General features: G+C 36.9%; 1 protein-coding gene and 1 pseudogene across 1 annotated transcript in view; one reads left to right on the forward strand and one right to left on the reverse strand.

Moving 5' to 3' along the window:
* The window catches only part of Ance-3 (angiotensin-converting enzyme Ance-3), a 44,042-nt gene that overhangs the window by 14,992 nt on the left and 8,615 nt on the right, over window positions 1-20,435 (reverse strand). Inside the window, exons 3-8 of the mRNA XM_069055533.1 lie at window positions 12,508-12,748; window positions 9,438-9,727; window positions 9,025-9,194; window positions 8,849-8,973; window positions 7,613-7,856; window positions 7,461-7,559 (exon numbers count right to left, since the gene is read on the reverse strand). Of these exons, the coding sequence (XP_068911634.1) occupies window positions 7,461-7,559; window positions 7,613-7,856; window positions 8,849-8,973; window positions 9,025-9,194; window positions 9,438-9,727; window positions 12,508-12,748 (1,169 nt within the window). The remainder of the gene's footprint in view (window positions 1-7,460; window positions 7,560-7,612; window positions 7,857-8,848; window positions 8,974-9,024; window positions 9,195-9,437; window positions 9,728-12,507; window positions 12,749-20,435) is intronic.
* Window positions 943-7,435, forward strand: LOC138136974 (titin-like; annotated as a pseudogene).

Genomic DNA, 20,435 nt, shown 5'->3' on the forward strand with positions numbered 1-20,435 from the left:
CTTTTTTTGACAAGACGCGATCTAGTAATTGGTGGCTCCAGGCACAGGTTGTTATCTTTATTGGTTAAGAAATTCGTTAATTTTGTTTTTAATCTGGTGCATGCCAACTTTCTTCGGTCAGAGGCGATGCAATTTTGGCGTGCAGTAATTATACAGGGAGTCCCAGAACGGCCTCCCCAAAGAAAAAAGCAGTATTTGGGTAAATGTGATAATCTGAATTTCAAAGAAAAAAAAGTCCTATCTCAAGCGGTAATTGAGAAAAGATATCCTAAACTTGACCAATAAGAGTCGAGGACGATCAAGGTAGGATGATCGCAATTTTGAATTTCGAATTTTGTTGCGATATCGATAATTACTTTTATCTCCAAACGGTCGAAAATCGCGCCTTTGTGTATCTCTATAGAAACGGTTGAAGTGGCTTTTTTTGTAACCGGACTTAAAACACTTGAAATCCTAGGAGTTGAAATGATCACAGGCGGCTCCACCGAGTCAAATGTAACGTCATTTGATGCATTTCTCACGAAATATTAAATAATTATTATTATTGTGGATTTTGAATTTTTTCATTTTTTTAGTTTCTTTAACGTCCGTATGGCGTATTATGTTACATAAACAGTACTTACACCGGTCGAGTGAAACTGATTGAGGCGACAAGTACCAAAATAATAAAAATCTGTATTGAAAGTAAATGTAACATACTCGTTCGTAACGTTACGAATAAATTAATGGTTAATTTCTACTTTAGTACCTCACATTTAAAATTGAATCAAAGAAATTAATCACGACCAAAACTTTTGCAAACCTTTCCTTGAATTACAAGACAGTTGTCATTATTATATTATCTGTGACAACTTGCACGTGATATCGTATTCCTGTTTTATAATAATTATTTTTGCAGTAGTTCCACAAAACAGGTGGAAAGGCAATTTGGAAAGTGTGTCTCTATAAATGTCCACTCCACTTCTGTGAACTACTAGTTATAAGATATTTAGTGACAATATTGGTGGTGATGAAAACAACAGTAAGTGTTCCAGTGTTAAAGTGTTACGATTGTGTGAAGTGGCCTTTGGATTATAGTACCAATCAAAAGAAATTTGTTTTCTTTTTCAGTTGTACCTTTTGGTGGTTCTGGTAGCTACCGATGGAAAGACATTGGAGAAGAAACACGACAAGCGACACCTATGGCACGAGGAAGAATTGAAATTGGGCGGAAGCGGAGAAATTAAATTCGGCCAAGGTTTCGGAGGATTTGGAGAAATAGAAGAATGGAAAAATTTTGGCGAACTAGGTCCTTGGGATTCGAAAAAACACGAAAAAATTGTCACAGTCGAGAAGAAAGTTGAGGTACCATATCCCGTAGAGAAGAAAGTACTAGTACCGGTGGAGAAAAAGGTGCCTTATCCAGTCAAAGTTCCAGTACCACATCCGTACCCTGTCTTGAAGAAGGTTTTCTACGCCGTTAGAGAACTGGTCAAGGTACCAGTACCAATTCACAAGCCTGTCCCCGTGGAGAAAATCGTAAGGGTTCCAATCAAAGTACCCGTCGAGCAACCCTACCCAGTCAAAGTCTACGAACCTAGGCCCTACCCCGTAATCAAAGAAGTCCACGTCCCCGTCGAAGTCAAAGTTCCCCAACCCTACCCAGTCGAAAAGGAAGTGCGAGTCCCAGTCAAAGTCCCAGTCCATGTGATCAAGCCCTACCCGGTGGAGAAAATCGTCCACGTCCCCGTCAAGGTCCCGGTAGAACGTCCAGTTCCATACGAAGTGATCCAACCGTACCCCGTCAAAGTAGAGAAGAAGGTTCATGTCCCCTATCCAGTCGAGAAACCCTACCCCGTCAAGGTATATGTCGAGCGCCCCGTGCCCTACCACGTCGAGAAAAAAGTACCGTACCCTGTGAAAATTGAAGTACCGGAACCCTACCCCGTCGAGAAGATAGTGAAGGTGCCCGTGGTCAAAGAAGTACCCTATCCGGTCGAAGTGAAAGTGGAACGACCGGTGCCTTACGAAGTGGTGAAGCACGTGCCGTACTTCGTCGAGAAGAAAGTACCAGTACCGATAAAAGAAGTAACAAAGTGCGAAGAAGAGAAGTGGAAGGAAGAAGGTGAAGGAACAATCGAGTTGCCCAAGTGGGGACAAGAAGAAGATATCACAGGAAAGTGGTAGACTGGTTTCTTCAGATCTGTCACGTTGCGTAATTTATTTCAGTTTTGTTTATTATTGTTAGATGTTGTAACATATTTCATTATTGTTTGTAAATAATTGTTTTTTACGAAATATATGCGTCGTAGGTAATGTTGTTCTGTGATTTTTTACAACTCAAACCTGTTCAAGGAAATACGATATCCAGTGACAAATATTGGTCGTTCAATGACTTAATTTACATTTAACAGTTGCGGATTAATCAACTTATATCACACACTTTTTTAAGAAAGTTTACTTAACACAAGCTACTTTTACAGTAGCATAAAAAATTGTTCCTCTAAAGAAAATCGTTCGTGAACAAAAAAAATATTAATTTCATGTTTTCTTTTTACTTTACTTTAATTTGTATGATTTAGACAAAAAAAAAGTACAAAAAGTAAAAAAGAAATAAACAAGGCGTAATTAAAAAAATTACAAGGAAACAAACAAATATAAATTATAAAAAGTAGAAAAGGGAAAGAACCACGCATGCAGTTAATTTATGTGCACCAATTTTTTATTATGGTTTTTAACTTTATTATTTTGACTTTGTTTTTGTATTCGTGACCTTCATAAAAAATGTATAACCTCATTGTCTATTTATAAAAATGATTTGTTTAGTTTGGTTAGATCTTCTCACCTAGTGGGTTGATTCAAAGACGTTTTCATTAGAGCAGCAGAGTGCGGGCTGGCACCATCCTGTTAAAACTCTTTGTAACACCTCTTACTTAGCTTTCTGAATCGAATTAAACAAATTAAGATTCATCTTTATGATATTATTATGAATTTATGGTCGTTAAAATATCTTCACGAAGCTGTACGCACTACCACTTTACTTTCTTTAAACATCAACTCATAGAAAGTAAATAAGAGAACAGAAACACCAATGACATAACGCACACAAATATGTAAGACTATATAATACATCTTTGTTTTTTCTAATTTTATTACCATTGATAATATAATTACATCTTCAGAAATAATTAATAAATTAATTGATTTCATTTTTGAATAATTATGTAACGCATAATTGTATACTGTTTCGCGGATGCGGTGACTTTTCTTTCTTGATAATAATTTGTACTTTGTTAGAAAACCCATTTCCACATGATAATATGGAAAGGCAAACGACATAAAGAAAAAAGAAGAATCGGAAAAATTAACAAGGCCGCAGGCTTATCAAATGATTGTTTAGAAAACGAGAGTAGGTAAACGCAGAGAAAAAGAAAGTGCAGCAAGTGCAATTAGTTGCGTTACTGTTGACTAATATAAAACATAATTGATAATTATTGTTCTAATTATATAAAAATGAGAATTTGTATGTTTCAAATTTTTTAAACAAAAGTATGAGAATGGGGCCTACAATTACACCGAATAGGAAAGTCCTCTTATCTTGGTAATTTGTTTTTCCAAGTGTTTATCCACAATTATTTTGTTATGCAATTGAGTAATTAAAACGCTGAAAGAATGGTGTTTCCGGGTGGCGCACATACACCCAATTTCTGTATAATTAATTTTATTTAAATTTAAAATCAGATTTTGTAATTTATTTCAGGTACTTGCAAAATTTGCTATCGCTACTCAGTTGTGAGATTTTAATTTTCAAAAAACTATCTACAATTTTTTAGTAGTTACTGATTATATTTTCGTAAATTTTTTGAAATTTGATTTCTTCAGAAATAAGACTACGTTTATTGGAATATCTTTAACAGTGTGCTTTTATAATGTTTTTGAACGTAAATAGTTATTTACATTACGTATGCGGTAGGCTACATTTTACAGAGCGACGTTTTTAGTTTGAAACACGATCGCGAAACGGGAGTGTTTTAAGAAAAACCGTAAAATGTAGCCTACCGCATTAGTAATCTTTTTGGCCGACGATCCATTACCTGTTTCAAATTTGAAATTTATTGTAATTAATGATAATTTTGCAAAACCTGTCAACAAACTGATATTTTGATAAATGAAATGGCAGAAAGTTATTCTATTACACCGATAGACTGACATGCTTACGATTTACACCACAAGATGGCGTCATCAGACTTCAGACAAAAACAATTGAATTATGTTCATTTTTGAAAACTGAAGGGATCAATGGTAGCGGTATCTTGTCTTAATATAAATGGACTTTATTCATGATAAGCTAACAGTTTTTTTGAAGGTTTCTGAAAGCTTAAAATTTAGTTAGTTTACACATTCCTTGCGGTAAAGTGACAGACAGTGTGTAAAAATCAAGATACCGTAGCTGCTCAAAATGTATAAACATGTCAATTCGAGTTGAGGGGACCAAAAATAAAATTTAAAAGTCTTACACATGTATGACGTTATTTGATTGACACAAATTGCATTTTTTGATATTTTTTAAACGTTGCGCAGTGTTTTTAGAAAATTTCAAAATTTGATTTACTCGCAAATAAGGTTGTTAAAACTGAGATAGTTTTTGAGTAGGCAATTTATAAAATATATATGATGTTAATTAGTGAACATCTATTTTAAGTAAAATCTAAAATACGAAGAAAAATGTCATCGACGTAGAAACAAAAGAGAAACGTTTAAGAATCACACGGTATAATTAGTTTGTCAACAACAAGCGCTAATTATATTCCAGTTTTGAGATATCTAAGTGAAACGCCCATTAGGCCATTATAAATAAATTAGGTACCATTTTTTTTTTGAAAAATTGAAATATTTTTGGAAATTTTAACTGCATAAATCAGGTTTTGGCAGATAAGTAAAATTAGAAAATATGTAAATACATTTTTTACTCCTTTAGTGAAAAAGCAAAATATTTTTGCAAAACTTTTCGTTGCACGCAATTAACGATTTCTCAAATATTTTAACGAATACATTGTCAGAACTGTAACATTTACATAATTACAAAAAATCTAAATATATTACTTCTTTTAAATGCAAACAGCACTTCCGGTTTTACGTAATGACCTTTCATTTATGCGGGCGTTTTGCCAGATCGGAAGTTATGTCGGAATTTTGGAATCGACTGTTGGCTTAAAACAATTTTTTTAAATCTGAAATATTGGTTAGGGACAAGGAAAAATATTGGAAAAATTCTTCGTGCAAAACTGGTCCGGCAAACAGAAAACTTTCTATGTTCGTCAAATTCAAATCAGCGGCAAGTTTTTTAGTCATGCTTGGTCCTTAATTATTCTCTTCGATCTAAAATCCGTGATGAATAATTTATGATGTGGAGCTGGCGCACTAGACAGTAACCAAATGGCAATTATAACTCCCGATCCAATTTCTCTACGGTTTTCGTTAATAGTTTATTAAGCGGTACCGTACATTTGAAATTCGATTTTTCGACCAAATTAGCCAAATAGTGGCAATTAAAATGATCCGTTACGGTTGCTCTCGTGTTCAGAGGAAGTAGTACTTGTTCCAATTGCAGGTTTCAACAAACTATCCGGGTCAGGCCGTTTGCTTTGTCTCGACCTGTACAGATCGTGTCCTTTCATTGTTTGTCCATCGCGATGCGTTCGATAAAAATGGTCGCGCGAGGAGTACCAACCGCAAGATCTGTTACTTAATTGGCGTCGGAACTTTCGAGGAAGGAGGGTGTTTGTTGTGGTCGGCGCTTCTGAGCCCCTCTCGAGGCTCAGCGAAAGTATGGAAGCTCCTATAAAAGTACCACCCGCCTCTGACAGATCGTACAGTCGGGCTTAAAACTTCAAACGTACGGCAATGAAATTCCTGGTAAGTACCGAGTGACATACGGTGATCGTGTTGAAGTGAAAACGCACGTCATGTGGACAATGAATAGTGAAATCTGGCTTACGCTTTCATCTCCGGATAACATGCAGTACTAATTTCAGGGTTATTCGGCGCTTTGCGCGCTCCTTGTCTTGGCAAGCGCTGAAAGTAACAGCGAAGGTAAAGCCGGTGATGTTAAGCCCGTCGAGAAGAAGCAGGAAAAGCGCGGGCTCCATCTGGGATACGGAGGCGGCCAGAGTCTGGGCGGGGGCGGCGGCGGCGGCTACGACATAGGAGGTGGAGGCGGAGGACACGGACATGAGGAGCACGTCAAGACGGTCACCGTAGTGAAGAACGTGCCTCAGCCGTATCCTGTGGTGAAGGAGGTACCCGTTCCCGTGGAGAAGAAGGTACCCTACCCCATCACCGTCCATATTCCGCAGCCGTACCCCGTCGAGAAGAAGGTCGCAGTTCCGGTGAAAGTCTCAGTTAAAGTACCTGTACCAATCAACAAGCCTTATCCCGTCGAGAAACTGGTCCATTATCCGGTTAAAGTCCACGTGGATAAGCCTTACCCGGTTAAAGTACTAGTCCCGCAGCCTTATCCCGTCGAAAAGACCATCCACGTACCTTACCACGTGCACGTACCACAACCGTACCCCGTCGAGAAGAAAGTTCCATATCCAGTGAAAGTACCAGTTCACGTACCCAAACCATACCCCGTCGAGAAGATCGTCCCTTATCCAGTTGAGGTCAAAGTGGACAGGCCTTATCCAGTGCACATCCCACAACCCTACCCCGTGCACGTCGAAAAGAAGATCCCCTACCCCGTCCACAAGCCAGTACCGTACCCCGTAAAAGTACCATTCGAGAGACACATCCCTTATCCAGTCGAGAAACCAGAACCTGTGCCCATAAAGGTACCATATCCAGTTCCATACCCCGTCGAGAAAAACATCCCAGTACCAGTAGAGAAACCGGTACCGTACCCCGTCAAGATCCCAATCTTCAACCCCGTACCCTACGTAGTTCACAAGAAGGTACCATATGAAGTAACGAAGCACGTGCCAGTACCAGTCAAAGTACCAGTCGCGGTTCCGGTTCATGAAGAACACGGACAGTCTTCCGGAGGAGGACAAGGTTTCGGCGGTGGTCAAGAGCTATCCGGGGGTCACGATTTCGGAGGTGGCCAAGTGAGCGGCGGTGGTCATGATTTCGGAGGCGGCCAAGCGATCGGCGGTCACGATTTCGGAGGCGGCCAATTGAGCGGCGGTCATGATTTCGGAGGCGGCCAATCGGGCGGCGGCCATGATTTCGGAGGCGGCCAATCGAGCGGCGGTCACGATCTAGGGGGCGGTCTACAACTCGGCGGACACGATCTAGGCGGCGGTCAAGCCTTCGGCGGTCAAGAATCAGGAGGCCATGGCGGTTATTAGTTGTAATTAAACGTTAGAGTTTTCTATTTTTGTACTTTTTTTACTCTTTATCAGTATTACCTGTTTTGCTTTTATGTGATGTTGTTATTAAAACAATTTTTCCATTAGTTGTTGTTTTGATTTGGTACTCACCTCAAGTAGGGGATGTTAGCGGGGACATGGTACTTGGCCCCAGGATCGAAATCCTTCTCGGAACGTAGAACCGGCGGCTTGATCCCCATGTACTGTTCACTAAAAAACATTTCTTAATCGTACCTACCATCTACGTGCAAAAATAATCGTACCTGAGACGCCACCAGTGACAGTTATATTGTTCTTTTCCCACGTTCCCTTTAAAGATGTCGTACCGCCACTTGTCAACGACATAAGCGAACGGTAGAAAGACGACCTTGTCCAGTGCCATCGAGTACAAAAAATTGATGTCAACAGTCGGATCGTCCACCGAATTTTGGACCAAGCCCAGAGTTTGGAGATGTTTGGGAGTACCGACCGAGAGGCCGATGGCTTCTCCTATCGCTTCGTGAAAAGCTGAAATTTACGGTTCCGTTAATGCAAGGAAATCGCATCGAAATCGTTTCGCTTTAATTAAACGTATTAAGAAAGTTACGCATAGCCTATATGTGCACCGTTTGGTACTTTCACTGAATTGATGAGATGGAATTTGAGTTTTGCAGGAACCCGCATCAGTGACAGGCATGCTAATAACAAGATTCTTTTTTACCTATGCGTATTAGCGTAAAACTCGTCACAACAAGTTTCAAAAATGACAAGTGGTACTCAAGATGGTCACAGCTGCAAAGCAAAAAACCTACAATATAACATTGCGTTATGCAGCGTGCACTTTGGATTTTGTAAGCAATTATCGTAAATTATCTGCCTGTTACGTTGAATTACCGTGATTATAACGTTTCTGTTGTTAGTACCGCGGTGAAATGGAGATATTAGACAGATAAAACAGGTACTTAAATCGTGCTCTGTGCGAATTACGAAAAACTGTTGCCGATCTATTATGGACACTATTTATAATTTGCTTTAATTAAATACTAACAAACAGAAAGTCATAACAACTATAATATACGCGTACCTAATACAATATGGTAGTACTTTTGTTGATTAGGTAAAAATTGTTTAATGATCTCTAAACAATCTTGAATGAGGTCCACGATTTATTGAAATTTTACTATAATATCACTTTTATTTTTCTTAAACAATTGCGAAATCAATTAGAGACCTTGAGGTGGTACTCTTCCGTGGACGAATTAATTATCTCTCAAAACTTACAACTTCACCGCATTTTATTTGAGTCAATAAATCAGCGCTAGAATTTCACTTAAAATTATTCGACGAATCGTTTAGTAGTTTGAAAATGTTTAACACATGGTGAAATCATGAATTAGAGCTAAACAACAACAAAAAAATCGTCGCTACTGGTTTGTTTTGTTTTAACAGTTGCTGCCGATGTACGATCCACTTTCGAACAAGAAAAATCTCTTTCGTAAACACAAACAGACGACATTCACCTGGATTGGCGCCATCTCGGAAAACTTTAGGCTGGTTCTTGTACTGCATGAAGTAGTGAATGTGGGCCATCTCGTGGTGGGCGGTGATCAAGTCTTTCATATTGATGTTGGTGCACATCTTAATCCTACAACAACATTATTAAGTGGAGGACTTGGAGAAAGACGCGTGTGAGTACCGGAAGTTTCGTCTGTTGCAGAAATCCCATGCTGAAGGTTGGCAAAGTACCACCCTGTCGATTGGTTCCTCGAGGACCGAGGTCTGCCAAAACTCCAACGGCATGGTGCTCATGTTGAGGGACACGAAGAAGTCTTCAGCCAACCTGAAGATATCAACCGGTGTGTAGCCCTGTAAGACATACATGTGTCAGGGTACTACCTCAGTTTTGGTATTATTATTTGAATTTTCTTTTGGATGTCACCCCCAATCACCCCAATCAACCTCGCATGAAAAGTACCGCGTCCACTTTCCCTTCCACTCGCGGTGGTACCTAATTGCCGTTGCTGAAAAGTGCGCGCCGACTTTCACCTTTTATTTTGGTGCGTCTTGCTTCCGATTTTGATGAATAGAAGTCGACTGTTACGCAAGTACCTGTCTGATCATCTCCGGCGTGACGTCGAGGAAGTGCTGTCCGGGGTAGGGCTGGCTTATGTCGAAGATGTTGACCCAGGACTGGGCCCACATGTTGCCCAGGACGTGCGCCGGGAGCGGCGCCTGGCGGTTTAGTTTCTCGGGGCCGTAGTAGTCGCGCAACCTCCGCCGGACGTAAGCGTGGAGGAGCTCGTAGAGCGGCTTGACGTCCTCCCAGGCGTCCTCCAGGTCGATGCTCAGCGTCGACGACTCAAACGGGAAGCTCCAGTACTCGGACGTGTCGGAGAAATCTGAAAGAGTAGATTTTGAGCAAGATGGTGCAACGGCGCACACGACGATTTTTTTACCCAACGAGACATGTTTGATCTGTCAACAGATGTGTATTCATAACCAATTAGTGAGACTCAAAGAGAAACTTGTTTTATTGTGGCAATAATTCACTAATGATCGATGAGATTTCGTCCGGTTGGAAATCGCGGCACAATGAGATTTCTTTATTAGTAGTAAATCTTGCAATATGGCAATTACTATTAATGTAACTCGACAGGAAATCGCAATGAAAGTAAAGTTCATTATTCTAGTTTCAAACATGTTGCATATGTTTGATTTTATGTAATTTTTATCTTGTTGAACGCGTTTGCGACCAGGACAATTATTTTGTAGAAATGAAGACATTATGTAAGAATTGCATCAAAATGAAAATAACCACTTGATTATTGATTATTATGATTGTAAGAGTTAGAACTTTCACAGAGTATATTAAGAAATGTATCAATATCTAGAGGAATGATAAAATGTCACGTTCCATCAAGAGAAAATAATATTGAGCGTCCATACTGAAGAAAATTTTCTTCTTATACAGAGTGGGAGATCGAATACCCGCACGCGAGAAATTGCGACTTGTAATTAAAAAAAATTGTCGAAATTTTATATACCTAACTAATTATAGATAAGGTATACAGGGTGTTATTGAAAGTTGTACAGATATTTTAACCACGAGCTACAGGCTTCATGTAGAACTCGGAAAAAATATTTAAAAAATTCTATGTCAAAAAATAAAATGACATTTATTTTTTGAATTACAATTTTTTTAAATTGCTTTTAGTTTTCTACGTTGTCCTACAACCTCGTAGGTAAAATTTCGGCACATTTTAAAAATACACCCTGTATATCATGTTCTATAAAATGTACGCCAATGCGAAGTAACCTAGGTATAGGAAATATGTTTTAAAACAAGGAAACCGCATTGGTGTACGTTTTATAAAATACGATATATGTACAGGATGTATTTTTAAAATGTGCCGAAATTTTACCTACGAGGTTGTTTGACAACGTAGAAGGCTAAAAGCAATTAAAAAAAATTGTAGCTCAAAAAATAAATGTCATTTTATTTTTTGACAGAATTTTTTAGATATTTTTCCAAGTTCTACATGAAGCCAGTAGCTCGTGGTTAAAATATCTGTACAACATTCAATAACACCCTGTATTTGAGAATTTTTAAAATTTTGTTTGTTAATAAATAAAGTCGTAACAGTTTTATTAGTTTTCTGAAATTAACTGTTAATTTACCTATAAAGTTTTTACACTAAATGAATCTGTATCTGCTAGCGCAGCAAACCCAGGTGGCACAATTACCAATTTTGACTTGGTTAGCTAAATAATTCGCTTTTTTATTTAAACGCAAACCAGACGCGTGATTTATGGCCCAAATGCTATAATTTTCCAACAAAAGGATCATTCACTAGCAGCCGGCCGTTTTGAGCCTCTTACTTACAGCTTTGCCATAAAAATGACAGTTTCCATTGTCACCTAAATTTACGACAGCACAAGTAGCAGATCTATCTATCTAATTGGTGTTTTTTTCCGCTGATTTCGTAAATAATTATAGGAAGTGAATCTGGGTAGGTCAGTATAAAAATCAGAATTTGACATTTTGGTTGAAATTTACATTTTTTTTGGCTTTGTTTGTAAGTGAAAAATTATCAAAAAATTATGAAATGTACCTTACCAACAGCCAGGTAAGTGTGAAAAATTTCGACAATTTTATTTAATTAGAAGTCGCGATTTCTCGCGTGTGCGTATACGATGGCCCACTCTGTATAAAAAAGAATAACTCCTTTAGGCAAGCCGCTGGTCATTGTTTATAAACACTCACGAATCACAGGTATCGATTAATAAATTTCTTACATCTTCATCTCTACTTCACTGAACAATAAACGGACCTTGAGTAACGCACGTCCAGTAACGCACGTCGAGTAACGCACGTCGAGTAACGCACGTCGAGTAACGCACGTCGTAGTGAATTAGATCAAAATATGTTAATTTGTCCAGTTTTATTTCTTTGACAAACAAATTGCTAGAGAAAGTAATTCTATTTCTGGCCCAGAATACTAAGTATTACAGAGTTCTTTATTTATTAGCATTGTTTAACGTTTTTTCCTATATGAATACCATCAATAAATGTTGAACATTTTACTGTTCAGTTGCAGAAATCCTTGAGTAAACATATTATTTACTAATTCACACAAAGTAACTGGCTGCAAAGGAGCGGAATACCTAGGATCGATGATACAAATATAATTACAGTGCAACAGAAACACAAACAGTGATTTAACAGTGTTAGCTCTAAGCTAATGATAAATCGATGATTAATTCAAACCATAAAATATGCAAATCGATTAGCAGACGATAATTTATTTGTTTATGGAATTCTTCACGCTTACAGCAATCAATGAAAGGACGGTTGGAGTTTATAATTAAAAAGGAAAAAGCTCAATTCACAATTTATCTGTATATTTACATTTTAGCCAGAGTTGAACATCTTTAAAAGAATGTCCAGTCAAAAATATTGTCAAAAATTCAAACGCTCTTCGCTCTATACCCAAATTGTTTGCTGTTAATTTAGGACAGGTATCTGGTTAGTATAGAAAGGAGCCATAAATCTGACGAGGTCTAGAATTTATCTCGGTTCAAACACACGGGCTCATACACAGCTACTAGAACCTCCAAAATTTAATTAACACTCGTTATACTTGTGGAAATAGCGAAGGCATTTAAATGAGTTACTTACTGTTTAGTTTGGAGGCTTCGTTAGATATACTGATCATTTGCTCGAAAGTGTCTTTGATGTTTTGGCCCGTGTTTCTTCGCCATTCGGTCCAAGTGTACTGCAATTCGTCCCAATTGCGACTCCGGGCCATGATGTCTGTCAAGTCCGGTTGGAGACGAAGACCGCATCGGAAGGGCTCTTTCAGAGCGCAAATGGAGGCGCTGTTGTAGACGGCCAACATGTCGTTGATGAGCCTGTTGTACTGCAATAAGAAAGAAGAAAATAAAAATAAAACTATGTGTGTGTTGTTATTTGCATGACAAGGTAGGAAAGTGTATCAATTAAAATTATATCATCAAAGTAAGCACATTGCCGTTGCCAAGGTCGTATCTTGTAAACAGTTTATTTTACCGTGGCTGATTGTGTCTCATTTTTACAAATTTTTTATTTGTGTATCAAGGGCAAAGAGTGCGCCAATCTGAGTTTTCTGGCCGAGGCGCAGCCGAGGCTTGAAACAGGCGAGGACAGAGGTGCACATTAAATTTTTTATGAAAAATTACAAATTTATTTTGTATCTACCTTTTTCAAATATGTAGATACATTTATTAATATTTACATATTAACATTTTTTTAAATAGTATTTTTCATAGTCGGTTTTGTCGCTTTCGTTGCTAACTTACTAAACAGACCAACAGATGGCGCCATGGTCAGTGTCCGAAAAAGAGTTACTTTTCGTCCGCTTGTAAGTACGTAAAATGACCGTTTTCATTAAGGGTGCCTAAAAAACTTATTTTGTTGGAATATAATTGGATGTGGTATGTCTATTTATCTATTAATTTGTTTTGAGCAATTTTATACCACTTTTTGTTTGTGTTGGATCCATTTTCCATAAAAAATATTTAAACATCCAGTGACAGTTCTTCAGAGCAAAACATGCCTTCACTGTCATTATCATGCATGCACGTGTAAGAGGAGAGAGGTGACATTCATTAGGCCACCCTCCGGCTAACTCTTGCAGCAATCACAACAGTTCTCTATGATCGCCAAGATTCCAGAACCTTCTGTCCACATGACGCAACTCCTTCGTGTGCGATTCTTCAAGAATCGTATCAGAGAAATGCAAACGAACAGTTCATCTGAATGTTCGAAGGTAATGGCGAGAGTAATTAATATAATTTGTTTTAAACGTGTCGAAAAGTGAATGTAATCGTAAAACACATCGTCGAGTAACGGTAAAGCGATCGAAATGTAGAATTAGATAGTTGAAGGTGGAGAAGAGGAGGTTCGATGGACGTGTGAACGCTTAATTGAAATTGTTATAGTTTTTGCGTTTGCATGCACGAAGAGATTGCGCATATTTGACGGCTAATTTTAGAGAAATCCAGTGTAATGTAATGAATATACATTTCTTGCACCCTGCGGCGGTTAGCTAATAATAATGATAATCTGTCATTTGGTGTGATTAAATTTGTCGGGTTTTGGTAATGGAAATGGACCGGATCTCATTTTGTGACTGCCGCAATTAATAAGTTACAACTTCAGGTGTGAAAGTGGATTGGTTAAATGGATTATTCTAATTAAAGAAAAAGATAAATTGTTCCAAATGAATACTTCAGTTAGAGGTCTTAGATTAATGCAGAAGTGAGTGCGCTATTAGGAAGATGTGTTAATGTTGTCTTTACAATGGTATTAAATATTCCCACATAATTAATTTGATTTGATTCAAATGAAATCGTTGTAGTTAGGTACGTTAGACTGTTTACATCACAACAGTGTTTATCTGGTTGCCTGCCAACGCTGTACAACTGCAGTAAATTAACAGTTTGTATTGTTTCACGCTTCATGAATTCATGATGAATCAGAATTGCCCATTGATGCATTTTATACATTTTAGTTTTCATAATACAACATTTATTGGGTAAGAATTTACCTCGCGTTGAGATAAAAAAAGTAGCCTCCCTAAGTATAAAAAATATTAGGTACTTCTGGACCAGGGTATTTGGCATCTTAAAAACAGGGCAGAATCCTAAAAATTTTGCTGTTTTTCCGAAGGTAAACCGAAGAAGACCTAAAATCCTTCAAAAATCACTAATTTTTTTGCAGCCAAAAGATCTATAGACCACCAGAAATTAGACACACGGAAAGAACCGTTGAAAATGATCCAAAATCAAGCATAATTACCTTAAAAGCACCCAAAAAATAGTACAAATTCGCTTGTTTTTATGCACCCCAAAATCGATTTTTATTTCTGGACCAGATCAATTGGCACATGCCAAAAATCATTGGAACGCGACCAAAAAAAAAAAAGGATATGAAATAACCGAAAAGAGCCCAAAATCCTTCAAAAATCCTTAATTTTCATACACCCCAAAACTGCCCAAATATTTGTAGACCACAATTGGGCACACGAGAAAATGGTTGAAAATCACCCAAAATCAAACAAAGTTACCTTAAAAGCCACCAAAAACTTTACAAAAGCCATTCCTTTTAGACACCCCAATATAGCTTTTCATTTCTGGACCAAGCCAATTAGCCCATGCAAAAATCATTGAAAAACGACCGAAAAAGAGCCAAAAAACTTATTCAAATCTCTCTGTTTTCGACAGTCTAAAACGAATTTTTATTTTTGGACTAGGCCATTTGGGCACTTAAAAAATGCTAATAAAAATAATGGAAAGAAGATCCAATATCTACTATTATTTTTCAAGACAAAATATTAGTTCTAGACCAGGACAATTAGCCACTTTAAAAACCTTATAAAACAACCCAAAAAGGCAATGAAACGACCGAAATAAAAGCCAAAAATCGTATTTAAATCCGTCGGTTTTTTGAACACCCCAATATTTACCGAGTTAATAAAAAAAAGTGCAAAACATTCCCCGTTTTCGTTCTAACTACAGTCTGTTCTATTCTTACAGCATCTGCTCTTTCACCACAGCTTATAATTACCTATAAAGTTAGTAAAAAGATGTATATGGCTTAAATATTACAGTGCTAAAAACTGTTAAAAATGTGTTAATTCCACCATTAACAATATTAAATAAAGTAATAAAGTACCTATCTAGACTCTAGTCACACCAATATTTAAAAAAGGGGATGTTACAGAAGGCCTTTGATTGCATATCGCACGATATTCTGCTGCGGAAATTATTTTTTTTTTGTTCGACACTGTCAGAATTTGAGAATTTTCTCCTATGTGAACGGATTTTGATAAATGTCACAACTTGTCAAAACGAAACGTCAAGCTAATTTTAAAGGTTTTAAGCGATTTGGAGCCTTTAGGGGGCTCGTCGAACAAAAAAACGTTGTATTCAACTCGTTCGTGTGTAAATTGGGCCTTTTTTGGCACGCGTGGGTGATTTTGTTTCCGGACGAGGCTCGTTTCACTCGCGTTTTAAAATCACCCACGCGTGCCAAAAAAGGCCCAATTTACACACAAACTCGTCAAATAATAGTATATTAAAAGACAAGTTTCATAAGACCAGTCTTGAAGCACGAATTCAAGATTAAAAAACGAGTGGCGTAGCCACGAGTTATTTTAAAGAATGAGTGCTTCAAGGTCTTATGAATCGAGTTTTTTTTACTATTTTTTGTAATTTGACCTTTTTAAGCCGTTTTTAAACAAAAATGTTTACTTTCCTCGATTTAGGGATTTTCGTGGCGGTTGGTAATGTCTTAATTTTAAAAGTGAAAATTTGATCAAGTCTTCAAAGTCGCCTTTTGTTTTATCCAAATTCTGTCACAAAACACAAATATGAAAGATAATCTTTCATGTACGCCCGCTGAAATACGTGAAATTCCCAAAAATACGGTCGGGAATTTGTTGCTTGATAAATCCTTATAAATAATTCTTTGCAAATTTTGTAATTTAAACTGACACGCATGACGAATCAAGTTTTGCCAACCTAAAAATTTTCGTAAAATGTTCCGTGAAATAATGGCTATAAGGACATGCCAGATGATGACGTCGCGTTCGTTAATATGTCTATTAGAGATTCAAAATGGAGGCAAATTACAAAAACTACTATTTCAATACAATGTGTCACCACACATTACATTTGCGGACTCATCTGTTATTGCAGACTCGGCTGTCGCCTCGTCCGGAAACAACAACGATTCCTCCACAAAAACTAAACTAAAATGGCCTACTAAATTCGAAGTGCGCTTCGCGAAGCGCAGTTCAGATTTAGTAGGCCATACAGTTAGTGTAATTTTGTTTTCACCAACTGAATTCAACAGGTGGTGGTTATTTGGGTTTGCCACGGCCAATATGTGATTATTGCAGCGACACAAAACCTAATTTACCCTAATATGGATTAAATATATTCAAAATAATTTCCCAGCTTATTTCATGTGGTTTTCATGTAATTAACGTAAAACTCTTTTACAGCATAAGAATTTACTAAATCCATAAAGTTAATAGTATTTTGACAGTGTAAGCAGCTAGTATAGAAAATAAATGAGAGCAAGATGGTTAATTGTTTTAAATTGCTGGAGTTCAGACGGTTGTCTTGTTTTTAATGGTGTATAATATTCTGCTACTACTTTGTTTTCTCTAGTATTGGTCTTTTTTTTTGTTTCTACTACAGTTTGGAAAACTAACAAATTTGAATACTAATTTGAGTTAGGAAAAGTGGAATATTTCCTAACAAGTGCGGAAACAATATTTCAATACTAAAAGTTTAATTCTGATCGTTTCCTGAGATACGTGACTTGACATCTGTCAAAGATAACCTCAAAATTTACAACTAATTAATATTTTTTTAAGTTTTAAGACAAACTTATCAGGTATATTCACTTTGATTGTAGGTATAAGTAAAGATATTAAATACCATGATGAATTTAAACCAGTTTTTTCCAAAGAAGGAATTCATACATACAGGATGATTCACATAAGAGGACGAGCCTAACATGCATGTAACACACATCACACTACCGGCACCATGGTTTTTGTAATGTAATGTAAATGTAATTTGGGTTGCATGTTAAGCTAGTACAGCTCGTACTTATGTGAATAGCGCTGTATACCAAAGAAAAATTAAACAATAAGAAAACAACTAAAAAGGGAACTAATTTTAGAGATAAAACGCATTTTAGAAACCGGAGGTTTTTTGTAAACAGTATCACTACCATTACTATAGGGCATCCTAAATAAATTTGGCGGTTTGTAGTAAAACGTTTCGGCCATAAATCTTAGTAGGTAAGGGTTTCTATTCTTCAGAGTGGTACCGCAATAAGGGTCTAACAAAAGAAAGTGGGCCCGAGTACCGTTGCCGATAACGCGTTGCCATTGTGATTTGACGCTCGTAGTAAATAATCAGTGATTAAAAAAAGTTCCTAGGATAAAACAAGAAAAGGGTCAAAATGTGATTTTATAGAATATAGCCTAAGGGAGTCCGTTTCGGCTCAGGGACGCGAGGGTCGCGGGTTCGATTCCGACCCAGGGCGCAAAAAAAAGGCTATATTCTCTCGTGATTCGGAAGTCACGTTAAGCCATTGGTCCCGGTCTATTGAGTTGGTCATCACGCCCCTCATAGATTAGTAAACCAGTCCTAGACTGTGTAACAAAATTTTTTTCTCCCTACCGGTTAGAAATGTAGGCTGTGGATACCTCATTTGAGGTGAGAAAATTCAACTTTCTCGCTAAGGTAAGAAAGTTAATCATGAAATGTTTATGGTAAAATTGTACCAAAATACAAATGTCAAAAGTGTCAAAAGTGAAATAAGTTATTGATAAATGAAAGCCAATTCAATGAAGTAAATTGGTAGGTCAATCATATAATCTGGAAAATAAACAGATAAGCTAGGTAGGTAGATTACTTTACCCTGTTTATATCAAATTTTCGAACAAACCTCAAATCTTCAAATGCGATGACAAGTTAATTAAACAAATAACACAGCCTACTATTCAATTCTCAAAATTTTCGTTTTAATCAGGAATATAACCATCTTTTATGATTTTTTTCAACAAAGTTGTGCCGGTAGGGAAAAAAATTGTATTCAAACCTTGTTAAGAAAGTGTCCTTGCAGACCTTAGGCACTTACAAACCTCGTCTACGACTCGGTTTATAATCTTTGCCTGCGGTCTGCAAGAAACCACTTTCTTACCTTGGTTTGAAATATACTATTTCATGACGAAAAAAGATGTGTTTACAAATATCAACATAGAATAAAAGAATGATTTTTATGTTATTCGTCACTCGATAGATCACTGAAATTATCTGATGAAGAATCATCTGCATCTAAATGCATTACTAGAGGTGCAACTTGGTCAAAAATGATTTCGCGTTCCTACCACTTTTTGATTTCATCCTCTACATGACGGAATGATTCTTCCCAAGTTTTTTGTTTAATCTGGCGCAATCCTTCGTCCCACATGGCTTTCACAGCTTCATCAGAATAATCATTAACACCTATATTCCTATTATAATAGTTTTTTTTCACTACTAGTCTCAGAAGGACTCATTATTGACTCTCGAACCGACCCCAGAAGTAGAATTTCTCTCCCAAGGTTAATAATTTTTTATTATTAACCAAGGTCAATAATGAACAGCCGTCACTTAGCAACGAAAAATTTTCGTTGATTTCATCAGACAAAATAATTTAATTAATAATTATTATCAGAAAGGGTTTTAACGTATCTAGTATAGTCTGTTTTTAATCAAAGAACCACGACCTGTTGATTTAGGTTTGCAAATAGAAAATGTTACCAAATTTAGGGAATTTAATAATATCTATTGGCTATACCAGCCAACGCCTGTCATTTTTAATGTCCTTGAAAGTACGCAAACTCGTGTCTAAAATTTGAACGTATTATTAAAAATGCCTCGCAAAGTAAAACATTTATTAAACTCTCAAATTAGCTGTTGTTAGTTGTTATTAACTTTATTAACATGCTGCGCTACTAATATCTCTAATAACCTCAATTTTTATATGATGAGATTTTTCACCCTAGGTCAAAAGTGTACAATGTTGTCAGCTTTATTTTGGGTGTAAATTGCGGTGTTGTGGTTCTTTGATTAAAAAACAGACTATAGTGAAAAAAATGGTATATAAACCACGGTGGAGAAGTCCCTTATAGCCTTCGAGCCTTACATCCCTCGGCGAGCCTCGGGATCTAATCTTGGCGCTCTGGCTATAATCATGAACTTTTACACCTTGGTGTATAGGTAATATACTATTTGCTATACCCCAAATCAACTTAATTGGATTAAATTGACAACGGTATGGGGTAATCTCAAAACTTTATGACCTGCTCAAGCTGCCATTTTGTCAATAACATATTCTTTTGCTGTCTTGTAATTTTTGCTTAAATCAAGAAGAAGAAGATCTTAAACAATTGGGGTTTTGAAGCACATTCATTTTTTTTAGCTAACTTATTATTTCAGCTTTTCTCCACGAAGATGATGGCTGTTTGTTTACAATTCTAGAATGGTAAGGTGCATTATATAGAAGAATAACAGTAGGTTGCTCTAGGGAGCGTAAAAAAGCATGTCAAACCATTCTTCAAAATATTGACTATCCATGCTCTCGTGGTAATCTGCAGAAGAAGATGACGAAGTAAAAATTCTTGCAGCTCCCTCTACAAAACCTTGTTTTGTTCCCACATGTAGTATAATGTATCTTTTGCTATTTGACGAACTACCAGTATTTCTGACACTTTTTGTCGAATCATCAAAGACTGAGAAATGTCACAAAATTGTATTGTTAGTGGCAAAATTCTCGTAAACGCCGTAGAAAGGAATGTCTAGGTAAATTTAAATTTTCGCTAAGTTCTAATGAAACCAATCAAAATGTAATACTTATAATAATTGTTATTATCAGTAATAGTACAGCGTGGTCAACAATGACTGAGTCTGTTGGCAATGAAACAATTGAAAAATATTGGTGTTTTTCTGTTTTGTAATTGGCACTGACCGGATGTTTTAACATGGCAGGACGTTAAAAAA

This window comes from Tenebrio molitor, chromosome 8 (assembly GCF_963966145.1).
Source record: "Tenebrio molitor chromosome 8, icTenMoli1.1, whole genome shotgun sequence".
Classification (NCBI taxonomy): Eukaryota; Metazoa; Arthropoda; class Insecta; order Coleoptera; family Tenebrionidae; genus Tenebrio; species Tenebrio molitor.